Source organism: Chenopodium album, chromosome 24 (genome assembly GCF_948465745.1).
Source record: "Chenopodium album chromosome 24, dcCheAlbu1.1, whole genome shotgun sequence".
Classification (NCBI taxonomy): Eukaryota; Viridiplantae; Streptophyta; class Magnoliopsida; order Caryophyllales; family Amaranthaceae; genus Chenopodium; species Chenopodium album.
The window spans coordinates 35,842,600-35,860,339 of NC_137857.1; the positions used below are offsets into that span (position 1 = coordinate 35,842,600).

At 30.7% G+C, this 17,740-nt stretch overlaps 1 protein-coding gene across 1 annotated transcript; it reads left to right on the top strand.

The window, feature by feature from the left end:
- Window positions 1-5,407: 5,407 nt before the first annotated feature.
- On the top strand, window positions 5,408-8,495 carry LOC145612363 (uncharacterized). The gene is made up of 2 exons (XM_081667739.1): window positions 5,408-5,917; window positions 8,131-8,495. Exons 1-2 carry the CDS (start codon window positions 5,479-5,481, stop codon window positions 8,193-8,195), a joined length of 504 nt encoding a protein of 167 aa, XP_081523865.1. The 5' UTR covers window positions 5,408-5,478; the 3' UTR covers window positions 8,196-8,495.
- Window positions 8,496-17,740: the final 9,245 nt, after the last annotated feature.

Consider the following 17,740-nt stretch of genomic DNA (forward strand, 5'->3'; position numbering starts at 1 on the left):
AACGTTTATGTGCTACTCCGTAGGCTTCTCATTGCGCTACATCATATACTCAATTCCTCAATATGTCAAGTTACCAACTCAATTCCTTAATATCCCACATCACCCACTCGACCAACAATCACACTATGTGATGCTTCAAAAAAAAAAATATGGATAAAGAGGTTCGAACACTCAACTTTTTTGAAGAAAACCCATTGTTTAACCATCAAACTAATTACCACATATGTTATAATCTTGCACACAAATTAATGTTATACTACATAAGTATTGAAATCACCTATAAACTATTAAAAAATTAACAGTTTCGCAACTTAAAAAAGTAGCAACCTGATAAATTATTTTTTCTTTTTTATTAACCAATAAAAAGTACTTTGAAATTATGTATTTCGTACCCAATGAATATAAATAATAGAAAGATTCTTATATATGGGTGAACGGTGCACCAACCTAAGGATAGATGTTTGCTTATTTTGATAATTTAGTATTGATGATTTGTAGTCAAATGAGCAGAAAAAAAAATCCCTTGGATCACCATACATTCGCATGTAATTATATATTTTGAAGAATAATTAATAACCCCAGCTTAATGATATTATGAAATGTTGAAGATACAGATAAAAAATGGATGAAATTTTAATTAATTAAATTGTCTTACATGATTATATATATAGATTAAGTGTTTATGAATTACGATGTTAAGATATGTTAATATTGTTACAAAATAACTTGCTTATTTAAAATCTGTTATATGTTAAATTGTTCATACACAATATTTTAAAATAAGCAATTTTAATTAACATTATATAATATTTTTTAAAATTTAACAATTTAAGATGTTAATTATACACAATATTTTTAAATAGTGTATAAAATAAAAAATGTATAATTAAAAATATTTTGTAATTAAAAATATTGTGTTTATTTAACAATTTATTATACACAATATTTTAAATATAAAATAGTGTGTATAATTAACAATTTAACAATTACAATAAAGTTTAAATTGTTAAAAATATTATAAATTTATAAAGTACAACATATGATAAGATAATATCTTATGTACTTAAATATTCATATTTATTTAACATATGATCTGATAATTATTCATTTTATTTTTTTTTATAATTTTATATTATATTTTATTTCACATTTTAAATCTCAAATTTTGAAAGATTTACCAATAAAATAATTATTTCAAATGGCTAATTTGGGTTCGTTTGGCACCAGTGTGGTTTTCTGTTTTTTGGTTTTTTGTTTTCCAAAAGTATATTATATTTGTTACATAATGCATCTAAAATTATTTAGACTTATTAAAATCATGATAATTTTGAAAACTGATAACAGAAAAGTGGAAATACCTTTTTCTTGTTTCCTGTTTTTGGTTTTTAGTTTTCAAAAAAAAAAAAAAAAAAGAAACTGAAAACCAAAAATGATGCCAAACAAGCCCTTAAGTAATTCAAACTAGCTTCTCATAAATAAGTAAAAAAAAAAAAAAAAAAGAGGCAATGTAAACTAGCTAGTTTTAGTTTAAACCGTTAGATTGTTAAAAGTGAATTTCAAATCGAATGGTGGATGAGCCAAAATAATTAGGGTATTGGCTAGCGCCGTAAAAAATTTCCTTCTTGAGAGAAGCTTTCAGCTATAAATTGTATAACCCTAAGAAGAAAAAATTAAATCACTAGCCGCAAACTCTAGTTTTCTCTAAAATGCTCCTAACTAATCTAAAGTTGCGTCAATTTCTCTTTACCACTAACCTCAAGCTTCCTCTAGCCTTATGTTAGACCAATTTTTCAATCAACTAAGCCATTTTAAAGAATTAGGTTTTAAGGACGGAAAATTCAATCTCGTATTTTAAATTATGAATTTTATCTATTTTACATTTGAGCCTTAATAATCGACCATTTCATTGCTCTTCCATCAAAATCAATTTGGTGTTTTTGCCCGATGATTGATTTCATTCTGGGTTGACTATGATGTCTTTCACAAAAGATCTTTGATTTATAGCCTTGATCTTGATTTGAAACCTGCTGGTTTTGTTGGTTTGTTCGTTGGTGATCCGATCCCTTATCTTGGCTGAAGGCCAAGTGGTTTCTTATTCCCTATTGAACGAACTCTTTATTAGAGTCATAATTCCGATCCCTTACCTCTTCGTACTGTGCTAGCGCCTCATCGGATCTCCATTTTATTTGGTAAGATTTTTTCTTGGTCATAATTACATCTTCACGCATTTCAGACTATTTAGTTGTTGATTTTGGTAATTAGAGATTATTATTAATGAGATGATATTATTTGTTCTCTTTTGTTTTAATTTTTGTAAAAAAATTATATATAAATATCAACACATTTTTTGCACTAAAATTCATCCCAACTTAAAACGTATTATACCATATGAAATATTGCCTTTGTGTTTCAAAAATTTCAAAAGAATACGTATTTTTAATTTTTCAGCTTGACAATTGTCCACCATAGTAATTTATTCAACAGTTTGTCTTAGATATAGGTTTGGGGTTTGTCGAAATAGGGATGGGGAAAAATAGAGGTGCTCAACAATGGCCCGGGCCGCTAGCCCGGTCTGAAAATAGGGCGGGTTTGGACAAGCCAAAAAGTAATTTTTTTTAGTTAAAAGCCCGAATTTAGCCCGAATAGCCTGTTTTGGCCCGACAAGCCCGCTACTTTTGGACTAGTAACATTTGATATTAATTAAGGCCCGACCAGCCCCGAATTTATGATTACCTCTAGGAAAAATAATAATCTTATTAATAAACGATTTGTGGTCCATTTAATTCAAGTAAAAATTTAGAAAATTCGATCCAATTCAATTTTTTTTTTTTAATGTACAAGTATATTATATTTAATATCCGAATTTTTTTTTTAAAACCGTATTGGATTACCATGTAAAAGTCTAGGATATTCAAAATATCCAATCTTTCAAAAATAAATATCCCCGAGCTGCTCCCTTTCGCCGACCCCACCACTCCTCCTTTCCTCGACACTAAAATGACCCCCTCCTCTATCCCCCACCTTGAAAAGCCGCCCTCAAAACCTTTACCCCCTACCCCAAAACTAACCACAATAATAAACAAAATCGTAAGCCTATTTAGGGTGGTTTCGTGGCAAGAGTTTGTATTAGGGGGCGCTTTGGGGTGGGGGAAGGGGATGGTGGGTTGATTTGGGATTGGGGATAGAGGAAGTTAAGGTTCGTTTTGAGTAGGGGAAAGGGGGAGGGGGTGGGTGTCGTGGTGGGGGAAAGGGAGGGGTTCGCCGACATGGGTGACTAGGCTACGGGGTAATGGGCAGCTGGCAAGGGAAGGAGGTGGCAAGGAGGAGGTGGTCCTTTTTAATAAAAAAATTAAAATAATTTAATTGTTAAAAAATAAATAATAATTAAGGATTTTAATTATATAATTATTATCTTTGATAATTAATAATATAAATATATAATATTACCAATGATAATAACTTTTTATTTCAATTCACCAAAAAGAAAAATAAGAACTCGAGTCTTACCAAAGATAATTTCTCAAATAATATAATTTCAGTAAAAAGTAATTTATGTTTAGCAAAATCAATTAAATTAATTAAAAATAAAGTTTAGTAAAAATAAGTAATAGATCAAGGCCTTAGTCCTTGTATTTAGAGAAAAGAAATCTCCAACCTTAGCTTACCCCACCATCAAACTAGATCAAAGCAACCCAAACCCATATCCAAGTATATATCCTACAAGCCACAACACTAACCAAAAAACCAACCACCATCCCTCCCAAAAATCTAATCCAAGAGGGATTTATTTTGTTTTATAAACCACAAATTAAACTTTCATTGATGTCCCAATGCATTTCCTCTATTTGAAAATAAATTCTTTGATCAAACTAGACACTTGTGTCGATTTAAATGATTGGCTAATAATATCTTAAGTCATCAATAAATACTTCCTCCGATTCAATTGACCTATAGTCCCATGGCACGCAATAATTTAAGGAGTTAATTAAAGAAGACAAATGATATTTTTAATACAAAAAAATAAAACCACTAATAAAAAAGGATAAATTAGGGTTTCATGACATTATTTTTTTTATTTAGCTTATGTTTGTCTTCTTTAATCTCTTTCTTAAATTGTTTGCCAAATGGCTATAGGTCAAGTAAATAGAAACAGAGGAAGTATATGTTATAAAAAGTTGATATTTGAAAATTACGCATTAAAACGTAACTAACAAGTACCCAGATGACTGTGTGTATGATTCTAACTTATAAGTCATTAACATTTGGCTTATGTGAATAGTGCAAAAAAGTCAAAATTGAGCTTTATTTTGAAATGAATAGAGTATAAAACTAGGAATGAAACAATCATTTTGATTTCCATACTTCTTTCGTTCCAAATAGATAACACATTTTACCTTTTGACACTATTTATAAACTTTTGACTAACACTTGTGATTTATAGATAGAGTTATGCACAGTCATTTGTGACTTTGTTATATTCGTTTCAATGTCGTATACTCAACTGACCATTCTACCCCTAATTGACCTCTTCCTCCTCCTCATAGTTCTCAACCAACAATTCATCGTCACCATATCGTACTCATTATCAATCCATGCATGATCTTCTTAAGTTATGTTTGCTACAATGTGCAAAGATAGACTCTATAGTTGATAATTTGAGAAGATCATGGATTGATAATGATTACGATGCGATCATGGATTGATAATGGGTCTTTTCTTAAACAATCTACTCACTAATTAAAGGAAAATGATAAACAAATTTTGAAGTTCCTAGTCATAGGGTGCATAGTACATTAGGGCTACAAATGAGCGATACGTTTGTAAACAACTCACGAACAAGCTTGGTTAGGAAGTGTGTAGGACTTTACGTTCATTGGAAAGAGCACGCCGGGGAGGCCTCGTCTCATTATCAACACTATTGGATGCATGATTTTTGTAAAATTTTCAAAAGTTTACCAAATTAGAAAATGTATTTCATGCTTATTTGCAACCCTAATGTTGACAACATATGGTTTCAAATAACCATTAAATAAATTTGTAAAAATTGGTATATTTTTAAAAATTTGTGACCAATTATGTGTTACTCAGTGTTACTTATCGATACTTAATAAATCTTCATATTCATTTTTAATCTTCCCACATATATGTATTGCTATTGACAAGACATGTGAATGGGCTTTGTTTGATTTCAAATATCGACACAAGTCTAATACAACATGACTTTTTCTTAGCTTGTTTTGAGCACAACTAAGAATTACAAAATACGTGGGGTCGTATGTAAAAGCTAGTGGGCTCCCAATTAGGGTCGTGTATAAAGGTGGGCGGGCTCACAAATAATATTTGGGAGCCCACCCCCTTTATATACGACCCATCTCCCTTTTCTCTCCCCCACTCATTATCATTTCTCATCACTCTATTCACTCAACCAAAAACCTCAAAATCACCACTTTTTCTACTCAATTCTACTCCTCCACCACCATGAAAATAATGGCCATTCTACCCTTAATCATCCTCCTCCTCCTTACTCTCTCGACCAACATCGTCATCGCATCGTATTATTCATTAACAATACACGATCTTCTGAAGAGCCGAGGCCTCCCCGGTGGGCTTTTCCCAATGAACGTCAAGTCCTACACACTAAGCCAAAATGACTTGTTAGAGGTGTTCTTTGACGAGCCATGTGAGGCTAAGTTTGAGACGTTGGTTCGATTCGATACCGTCGTAAGGGCTAACCTTTCTTTTGGGGTTCTAAACGGTGTTGAAGGACTTAGCCAAGAAGAGCTATTTTTATGGTTACCGGTTAAGGGTATAATTGTCCAAGATCCTTCTTCGGGTGTCATTTTATTTGATATTGGTGTTGCGCAAAAACAGCTTGCTTTCTCTATCTTTGAAGATCCTCAAATTTGCAATCCTGATAGTAAGAATTCTTCTCCCTTTAATTTTCTCTTTTGTTTATTTAATTTTCATTGATTTTTTAATTAAATTCATTAATTATTATTTTATAGGAGATGGACCGAAAAATGGTTCATCTAATTATAAGCTTAATTAATTTATTTTTATGTTATAGTATTTTGATATTTGATTTATTATATGAATATATGTTTAATGTGTGTGTTTTTGTAAGGTGGTTAAAAAATAACAACATTGAAAAAAATGTGTGATATATACCTTTTAATTAATATGGGTGTAAGTGAAATGTAGTATTTTACTAAGGAACATACATTTACTAATATTAAATGTACTATTTATATGTATATTTCAATTATTTGTTTATTTTGGTTGAAGTGATTAGTTAATGAAGAACATGGGAATTAATTCATTAAAAAAAGGGTGAATTATTTATTCGACTTGCAACATGTTGTATATGACTATATGAGTATTTGTTTGAAGGTTTTTATTATTTAAAGTCATCAAAGGTAAATAAGACCAAGTTAATATAGCACCTGAAGTTATAGTTTAATTTATTGAATAAGTGTTGCAGAGTCAATGTATGGTAGAGACTTAAGACACTATGAATAAGACCAAGGCTTTCCCTCTTGATAGTTGAGACTACAAATTAGGATGACCTTATTGGAGATTATAATTTTGGTTATTCAATGCTTAATTTATAAAATATTATGCTAGAAATACTAGTAATAGTTTGGTTAATTAATGATATTCATTTATTTTTATATTAATTACAAACCCAATAATGGCTTTAGATATTATCATAGGGCTATTTAATGTATTTATATTTATTTTAAACAAAAACAAGTTTAGATGAAACAAGCGCAGAAAAATAAGCTGGCTAACCAAAATAACTTTTAATAAGTTAAAATATGTTCAAGTTTATAAAACGTACTTAAATATATGATATTAAGTTTTAAATATCACCTTTTTGAATTTTAACCAGCTAAACTAGTTGATCATCCGTCCTAAATAAACTATGCAGTTACAAAATACATTGTAATATACACATATGGAAGTATAACATTTATGAAAAAAAAAAAAAAAAAACTTTTGACCACCATTAAATGTGACACATGTAAATAATTTTGGTGACAGCTAAAAGTAATTATAATTCCTAGTCACAAACAAAAAATGTGAGTTGGTCAACATCGGTTACACAAAATTTACGAATAATTCATGTGCATTTTATGGTTATAAACCTTTTAAAACTCATAGCTAGCAGCCTTATTACTCCGTAACATGTAAAAATAATGTCCATATTTGTTTTCCTATTGGTCCATTTTCTTTAATGTGGGACCATTAAACGTTTATAATGTAGGAATAATAATCAAATTTATGTTAATTGCATTGTTATACTCGTGAATTACTTCACTTACATTGGGCCCTCTTTTTCAGTTTTATTATGTGGGGCCCAAATAACTTCCTATGGGAAAATACAGTGGGCTAATTTTTCTACTTGTAAACTAGCATTAGGCTTTACATTTGTCCTTAACTAAGAAATAATTATTTAATTAAATTATGTTTGAATCACAAATATGTTTGTTGGTTTTAAAGTGGTATTATTGTAGATGAATTTATATCTATCAATTAATTGAATGTTCGGTTTGTTATTTTGAATTTTTTATACTCTAATTGATTGCATGATTCAATCAACTCATAATGCATTAAAATTATCCCTTGTGACGAATTATTTTTAATACTCTACCTAGCAAAAAAAAAAAAAATAACTTCTTATGAAAAATTAAATTTGAGCAACATTAATTGAGCTATTTTTAATGGCGTACACATCATAAAATTGTTTATAAAAGTATTTCAATTACTAGAAAATTTAGTACTCTATACTGTAATCAATCCTTATTAGTTATTGAGATTGATGTGTATTGCCTAATAGTATACCTATGTATTGTAGTGTCTCCATGTTCCGATCTAATAATTCGACAATATAATTACTAGTTACATGTAATGTTACGTTGAGATAATAAGCCAACTATATAGCTTCTTGCTTATTATACGCTTTGTTTATTTAGAGGTGACTTTCAGTTGGTTTGGATGATGTTTGTGATATATTGAATGACTAATTATGCTGTATATATTACGTGCTATCCTTTCTTTTGCTAATTTGAGAATTCCAAAATTATGATTTCTAACTAATAATTATAAAATTGTGATACAAAAATGCAGGTTCTTATATGCAAATGCCACTTGAAAGGAAGGGGAGTGATCAAAACTATCAATTTCAGAGATAACATATAGCTAATTTTCTCCTTAATAAAAATAAAGATTACAAATTTTGATGAGGTTCTAAAGCGAAGAAATTAGAGCCTTAAAGGAAGAAAAAAAAAAGTGGGAATTCATTGATTTATATATTGATAGGACAAAGGGTTGGAAAGAATCGAATGTTGGTGTTTTTTGTCGCAAAAATGTTTGTTCTATCAAGTAAAGAAATCATAGAAAATTTTAAAAAGATAAAGTTTGTTTAAGGTTTTTATGCTTGCTTAATCTTTTTTTTTTTTTTTTTTTTTCCTTAGATCAAATGACATCAAAAGATGATTAAAGCATTTGAGTATAGATCTTCCTTTTAGGATTGTATTCTCAATTACAAGTACAAGCATCAACTCCACCTGAGTACAACAAAATCATAACTTGACACGTCCTTAACCTTGATCATAATTAATTCTTAAAAAAGCAAATTTGCATAATAAAAGAGTGACAAAGGTTAATTTATAGATTAGTGTATATCGAGGTGGAAAATAAGTGGATCATCTAAGTTGAATAGAGTTTTGTGTATGGTCGATCATTTTTTGACAATGAGTCATTGAGTTGATTGAGTTTAAGTCAAATATAAACCGAGCATATTTAGTCTATAATGTAATAATAAAAAATAGTAATAATTTTTGGAGACACGATTAGTCTTATTATATCATTTTAAGGCTGATCTACTCGATATAAATCAAAGTTACTTAGGGCCTGTTCACATAAATTGAACTGAGGTGAACTGATTGGAGCTGAATTAAATTGAACTGAAGTGAGCTGAAATGAATATTTTATGAGAGAAAGAAATTAAGAGCTGAATCGAAGTGAACTGAACTGAATTGATTGGAGCTGAACTAAACTAAACTTAATTAACTGAATTGTAATTAAGCTAAAGTGAACATACCCTTAGTCTTATACTTTTGGATACATTTTACTTAGATCTATATTAGGTTATTACTTGTATATAATAATTGTTTGATAGATGCACGTATTCATCAATTAGGGAGTACTCCTTCTGTCCATGTAAGTTAGTGATACTTCGAGACTAAAAACGAGAGAGGAGGTGAGCATGAAATAATGTACTGTCTACCACTAACTGTCTAATTATGGTACTTAATTATACATTTTATGTATGAAAAATTAAAAATTTTAATGGACCGGATACAAGAAAGTTATAGATATATAATTTGATTTCCTTGTTTTATAATCCTCATCACTTAAGTTCTAATTAGAATAAAATCTAATTATAAAACAATTGCTGGTTATAATAGTAAAAACCAAGGAGAGTAGGGAAAGAGAAGAAGCAATTGGAGTTGTATAAATTATTCAAGACTTGAATTGATTGGTTTTGCTCTTGTCTTTTATTATCATGTTGGCAATCGAATATTAATGAATGACAGCCTATTTAATCGCATGAAATCTTTGAATTGAATGAATTCATGTTTGTGCTGAATAATGAAAATACACGTACAAGTTCAAAATATATTTTGACAAATATATAGCCTATTAAATTACAATCAATAGCTTTGTTGACTTATAGAAGTGAAATGATTTATTTCGATTGTCGGAAAGGAAGCCGTGGACTCAATATTGACCCTTCTTTTTTTATGAACTACTACGTATAACATTATGTATGTATACTTGTAATTGTTGCAAATTGAGATCTACTAGAATTGTGTATCATACAAAAAGTTTTAGATAATTAATACAATGTACGAGTTGTATTGAAAAAAAAAAAGAAGGGTTAAAGATATAAAATGTGAGTAGAAAATGAAAAAAAGATGAATTAAAAGGGGAAAAAAAAAAGATAAACAAATTATTTCAAAAAACAAATAAGTAATTAAACAACTATTATAATTTCGGTGCCTTTTTGGTGCAGCAGGCCACACCATGTGGCCTGCTGCCAAGTCAGCAAAAATAACTGACCTAGAGGTTACTATTCACGCGCATGTAGAAGTTACTGGCATTGTCAGGGTTACTTGTATTTTTCAGGTATAACTTTTTTTTTTTTTTTTTTTTTTTTTTTTTTTTTTGGAGTTACTTGTATGATTACTTATTTAGGGGTTTCTTGTATTTTTTTTTTCAAGAGTTACTTGTATAGATTACTTATTCAGGGGTTACTTGTATTTTTCAGGGGTTACTTGTTTTTTTTTTTTTTTCAAGGGTTACTTTTATGGACTACTTATTTAGGGGTTACTTGTATTTTTCAGGGGTTACTTGTTTTTTTTTTCTTCTTCAGGGGTTACGTGTATGGATTACTTATTCAGAGGTTACTTGAATGGGTTAATTAAAGGGTTACTTGTATGATTACTTATTCAAGGGTTACTTGTATGGGTTACTCTAGGGGTTACTTGTATGAGTTACTTATTCAAGATTACTTGTATGAGTTACTTATTCAAGAGTTGCTTGTAGGCCCCATACCAAACCAGTAACACCCTACAAGTAACCCCCGACCAAAACCAGTAACACCCTACATGTAACCCCTAACCAAAACCAGTAACACCGTACAAGTAACCCCTGACCAAACCAGTAACACCTACAAGTAACCCCTGACTAAACCAGTAACACCGTATAATTAACCCCTAACAAAACCAGTAACACCCTACAAGTAACACTTTTTTTTTTTGACAAGTAACACTCTATAATCTGCTCATACTACTATTGTTGTTTATGTTGCTGATTTTTTGACGAAGAATGTTCGATCGAAGATTCCACGAAGAAAACAAGCTCAAATTTCTCCGGTTCTCATTGATTTCACTACTTCAAATGTTGTTGATGATCTTAAGCTTAATTAATCGCAATTTTCATAGCAATTTAATTTAACACCCAAATTCTACAATTTCAGGCTTTAATTGCATCAATTTGGCAAAGAGGAAAGAGAAAATGGGTTAAGTAGAGATATGCTTGTTGGTGATATGTAGTCAGATTTGAAGAAGAAACTAAGAAAAGAGGAGAGAGAAAATGGATGGAGTAGAAATATGGTTGTTGGTGATGTGTGATTTGGCTTAGAGAAGAAGCTAAGAAAAGAGGAGAGAGATAAAAGAAAGAGAAGTCTTATGTATTTTTTAATAAAATTGTGGCTGGCCACATGGTGTGGCCAGCCACATACAAAAATTTGTGTTATAATTTTCAATTCGCATTACTCTTAAATTTTAAAATGTGAGAATTGTTTAGCAATGATATATATGTACCTTGTTATCTTAAAATAAATAAATAAATAAATACCAAACAAACAAAGATTTACCTTTGAATGTGTGTTTTTATGTCATGTATACATTTGGGTGACAATTTGATAAGGATCACATGATTAAGCTATATTATAAAAATAATTACGGAGTATACAAAAGAGAAGCTGATCTCGAACAAATAAAGTTTGAAGAGTTGGAGATAGTAGGGTTAAAATATAGGATCAGTCTTGTCTATTATGATGTGTGAGCTGTGACCTTACTATACTTTGATCCATAGTATATCTGAACTGGTGGTGGTGTATTTCACTTCTAAAGCAGTGGGTTTCAAATCACGTTACAACCAAAGGAGGACAGGTCTTTGATTTCGATTATGACGAATTTGTTCAAGGGAAGTGCTATAATTCTTCATTGTTTTTCTCGGTATCAACAAGTATTTTTTCAACATCAGTAACGTCTATTATGATTTGTGAGCTATGACCTTACTATACTTTGCTTCATAGTACATTGCAATGTTCATAATGATCATAAATTTATAATGCTTAACATACCATATTAACACAATAAAAACTTTTTTTGTTTTTTTTTTAATGTGTAAAAACGGGATTAAGAGAGGTTGGCATTAGAGCATGGTAACAACATATCAACCATGTTAAAACAACTATCAAACAAAGGAACAAAAGTTGTGTTACAATAGCACAAAAATATTTAATAATTTGATAGTAATGACACGAGCAATTTTGTGGTAAAGGGGAAGGAGTTTTCACATAATCGTGAAATGTGGATAGTATTGACTTTGGACATGTTGACATAGGTGGCATTGATAATGACAATAAGTGGGCCTCATTCAATTTTCATGTAACGATTGAGTTCTTTTGCGTACATTACAACTAGTCCAGGGCCCAATGGGCCCTTATTTGATAGCAACGGGCCTCAGCCCTCTAGTGTATCATTTTCAGCCACTTTCATTTCATTTTAATTTTCTTTCTAATAGAAAGAAAATTGGAAAAAAAAAAAACTTAATGTATCAAAAAATATGGTGGAATACATAGATGAGGAAGTACGAGGAATAATTTACGTCTATATAGTCTCACTAATATGAATGACCAACATTTACAATTTAAATAACTTAGTTTGCTTCTCATGTAAACATGATGTGGGTGCGATATAACAATTGTGTGCTTGATTTGTTACGGGTTAGACTATATGCCTTCCACTGAGTCGAGCTGTTTAATTACTTGTAACATAAAAATATGTAAGGGCCTGTTCTCATTGACTGAACTCAGCTGAACTGAACTGAACTCAGTTGAACTGAACTGAACTGAACTGAACAAAAATGAAAATTTTATAAGAGAAGGAAATTAGAAGCTGAACTGAACTGAACTGAATTGAGCTGAACTGAACTGAACTCAGTTGAATTGAACTGAACTGAATTGAATTTCAACATAAGAGAACAGGCCCTAAGTCTATTCATAGCTTAATTTTCAGAGTCTAAATAATAAGATAAAACAATAGTTAGCCACAAGGTTCAAAGATATGAGAAGTATAATGTACTTTTTCAACGGTTTTCAAATCAGATTGTAAACAAGACTATATAGTAACAGTATGATGTGATGAATACCTCAAATCAAGAATGGAAAAGATGTTACTGATCACAAATAGTGTGTATATTCTTACGACGTGATTCATCTCCAACCCACATCATGAGGTGGGGTATTGGATGTTGCCCACCTGCTAACTTTGAAGAGCTGGACTGTTTACATGGTGCACATTCCAAGGGAAAGGAACAAGGTAGCTCATAAACTGGCCCAGTTTGCTATGAATATGAACCTTGGTCACAAGATGCACTTCTCTGTTCCAGATTGTGCAAGGGCTGAAGCTGAGGCAGACCTAGCTGATGTGCATGCAGCAAACTAGATGGTAGGGAGGAAGATTTTTTTGACCCTGCTATGTTATAGCAGTGAATGTTTATATTAGTTGTTATCATCCTCTTTTGGCTAAAACTTTAGAATGTAATTATTGGTTCCATAGAACCTACATACTTTATTTTGGTAATTCTCGCTGTGGAGAGATGTTACCCATGGGTCTACACCCAAACTTTGGCAACTAGCCTAATATAATGCATCGTCTATTTGTGTTTAAAAAAAGATTAGAAGTTTAGAACCTCGAACCAAAAAATGAAAAGATATTATTAGAGCTTATTCACTTCAGCTTAATTTCAGTTCAGTTCAGGTCCAATCAGTTCAGTTCAGTTCAGTTTAGTTTAGTTCAGTTTAGTTTAGTTCAGCTCCAATCAATTTAGTTCAGTATAGCTCCAATTAGTTTAGTTCAGTTCCTAATTTCCTTCTCTCATAAAATATTCATTTTTAGCCCAGCTCACTTCAATTCAGTTCAGTTTAGCTCCAATTAGTTCAGTTTGGGTTAACATGCCCTTAGTTTATTACTGATCACTAATAATACTATTGTTCATAAAATTATGTATCAAACATTCATGTAATTTAAGAGATAAATAACATGCATGATTAAGAATTGTCCCGCATCTATCATGGACCGGCCGCTAGCAACTACAAGCATTAATCAGGTTTGGTGACCATTATAATTTCACAAGTGGGGGAAGAATCGACCCCCTTATTATTCCTTAATTTTCATGCATGTGCATTTGTCCCAACTCCCAATTCAACACATCCTTCTAAATACAAATACCAAACCCTTTTTTTTTTTCCTTCTTTTTTATTTTATTTAATTTATTTTTCCTAATCCAAATTCTTTGGCTTTATTTGTGAATTGCCGAATTGGTAACATGTACTACGTATATAGTAAGATAAATCCAAGAATTCGACAACATATGTATTTATTAAGTTAACAACTTAACATGACTCTCATACTTTGGAGTTTTTTGGTGAAAAAGTTAGCTTAGTAATAACTCTAATAAGTGACGAAATAGGTCACTAAATTTATAAGTTAGTCAAACTTCCTCTTTTCGTGGGACAACTTAGCTTAATTCACGTATGAATTACGGAGTATTATTATAACAAAGAAGAATTGAGCTTACAACAAGTAATAAAAATGAGCTTGAATGAAGTTGAAATAATCAAGTCAAAGATATCAAACATAATATTTTGCGTCTATTAATTACACTTGGCAAACAGTTGTACCAATTTATTAATTCCTATAATAGGTACTCGTAGATTACAAATACTTATATACATGATATATCTCTTTGAACAATATTGTGAACAATATTTGATAAGTTACCTATGTCTAGATTTAGTTACCACGCTAAAGCTAGTTTAACTTGGATTATCAGCGTAACAACTAATTCTGGACATACATAGTTCACTTTCTAGACTAGCAAGATCTACGTACTCCTATACATTCTTTGTTTCTAGGTATCCAAGAATCACCAAAAGATCAAAAGAACAAAAAAGAGAGGGAAGATATATATGTAATAAATTCAAAACTTATAAGCCTTAAATCTCAGGACCAATATTCTTAGTATGATCCTTTCTAGTAACACGAATGTAGCAAACGATGGCAGCAACAAAAGCGAAAGCGAATCCTCCTAGGATAACATCGCCACCCATAGGGTTATCGTGATGTCGACTAACCAACCTTATGTGTTGTTCATCACCAATACTTGAAACTGCCGGAGCTGAAGCTGGAGATTGTACGAGAGGAGCCGCTTTCGAGGTCGGTATACTTTGTAATAGCTCCATCCTAGACACTGCCATGGTACTTGACATATGAAGCAAGATCATGAAACAAATAAGAACAATAAATCTTCCCATTTTTTTACTAGCTAAAAATAAGTATGAACAATATATAATATGAATAATGTTGTATGAAAAGTTCAAAGTTGTGTTTTTTGGGAGTAATTAGATTGAGAGAGACTAAGCTAATATAAGCTAAGGGTATGTATATATGTATTTCCAATTTCCATAGGACGAATTATGGCCCTAGATATTGTCTATGAGGTGGTGATTTTTTTAGTATTTAATAAGGTTGGTATAATAATGTTACTTTAATGTTCCCAAAGTGTTGGTTATGTTATAATTGAAAGCTGTAATAAGACATGACAATGCAATATTATAAGGAAAATGACATCTAAAGACCTTAATTAATGATTTTGGATTAGTGGTATTGCTCTTTCTTTTCAAAAAATAATCCATATAGTTACAAGTAATAACAAAGAATGACGGTCCATGTGGTTTTGTTATAGATTCTCTGTTTGATTAGTATATCATTTTAATGTTTATATATAATCATTAGGACCATGTTAAGAGAAATCATACCAAGTATTATTGTTATTATTACCTTTATCATTATTAATTAAAGCGTCTAGGTAATTAGAAAGTAATTAGATACCTTGATGTAATTATAGAAAAGTTGAAGAGAAGCAAGAGATGGGGAGATGAGATCTTGTTTCCTAAAGAATTTGTCAACTAGCTTAACTTAGATTTGAAACAGACATCTTGGTCTTCAAATGGATGGACATGAAAGTAATAATGAATGAGTGAATGAACAATGTTTTTTGACAAATGTCAGTGATATCATAAAATAAATACTTCGTACGTAGTTTATTAAACATAATAGTCACACCGTTGTATAGGATGGTCGTAGAGCATTATTGATCATCAGGACATTGTATGTAGAGAGGTTGAGTTCCTCACCAATAGAAAGATTACAAACTCATCACGCGTACAAAATTACGAATATAACCTGCGCAATTCAAAGTAATTTGATCTGAACAGCTCATTTGTATAAACTATAAACTTAGCTTGACAATAACTATTACTTCGTATTAAATAATCAACTGTAATAAGACTGTAGGAGGTTACGTAGTAGAGCACATACTATTAAATTAAATATTTTAATCGATACATGCCAAAAGAGTAGTTAGGGTTAAACTCCAAACCAGTACTACGGGCCTTATCTAATTTACTGAATTGAGATTAACCGAACTAAACTGATTATTGAAGCTGAACAGAATTGAACTGAAATGTTTTGTTTATGAGAGAAGGAAATTAGGAACTGAATTGAATTGAAATTAAGCTTAAAAGAACAGGACCTACGTAGTAACAAGTAAATATACAAACTCATCCAAATATGATCTTATTCAAATTCATTCAATCCGAATGACTCAATTGTCACTTACCTCAACTCATAGCTACTCCTCTTACTTAATGTAATGTAAGACTAGAGAGTAATGGAGGTCAAAATCCAAGAAGACTCTAATAAATTAGTGAGCCCAAGAAAGTAGTTGCCGTAGACATGCAATGAAATAATCAACTTTCTGCTCCAGAAAATTGGATGAATGGTGGTAGATGCATCAAATAATACTTGTAAGATTCTCTTAAATTTGTAACGCGGTAAACTAGGAATGCATCAGATTTTGCCAACTGTATTCTTGGAGTTTGCTAACCACTACTACTATAAGTACTATACTAGTAGTAGTATAAAGCTGGATTTTATAGAAATGTGTACTTTTCTTATGAATATCTCTTACTAATTGACAAGTAAGCTCTTAGCTGTTACAACTTATAAGAGTTGTAACTAGCCCAATTTATGGCTTAGGGATGTTCTTATTTACTGAATTGAGCTTAACTGAACTGAGCTGAACTGAACTGAATTGTTTATGAGAGAAGGAAATGAGGAATTGAATTAAACTTAGCTGAACTGAATTGAAATTAAGTTGAAGAGAACAAATCCTTAATGGAAGAATCTCCTATATTGTTTTCTTGAATTTTATGTTTACAAGAATAACAACTGTAAGTAGACTCCAAATTCTAAGTGGCTACTATTACACAGTTGGTCAATTTTATGTAGGACATATTAGATTAATTGAGGGTTTTTTGATATCAATGTTATGAGTAAAATATTGAGAACATAATTTTAGAGTCCGAGAGTTGTTGCTAAATAACATGTACTCTCATCCATACATTGTATCATTTGTATGAGACTATGATGAGTAAGGCATAAGAAACTATTTCGTGTAATTAAGTGTACATTTTAGACCCTGTACTTAAAAAATATGATGCTTATAAAGATACATACAATTTATGAAATATCTCATATTCATAATTAATTAAAGATCATACAATTTATTACTTTGCAACATAGAATAAAAGAACATGAAAGAATGAAAAAACGAACATGGAGCGAGCATATATAATGAAATGAACATTAATTAATCGGAAGCATAATACACCTCATGTGTACCTAAAAAGCTACAAATTGAATAATAGTTCTAGCTACAAACATTATATAGAAGTCACATACTCACATGTATGTTGGTATAACCAAAAATGTATGTTGGTATAACCAAAAATTAAATCTTAACATCAATAAGCATA

Excerpts from the sequence above, each read along its gene's own strand:
- LOC145612363 (XM_081667739.1), top strand. The coding sequence starts at position 5,479 with ATGAAAATAATGGCCATTCTACCCTTAATCATCCTCCTCCTCCTTACT. Across the intron at positions 5,918-8,130 it reads TCAAATTTGCAATCCTGATA|GTTCTTATATGCAAATGCCA; the intron begins GTAAGAATTCTT and ends ACAAAAATGCAG.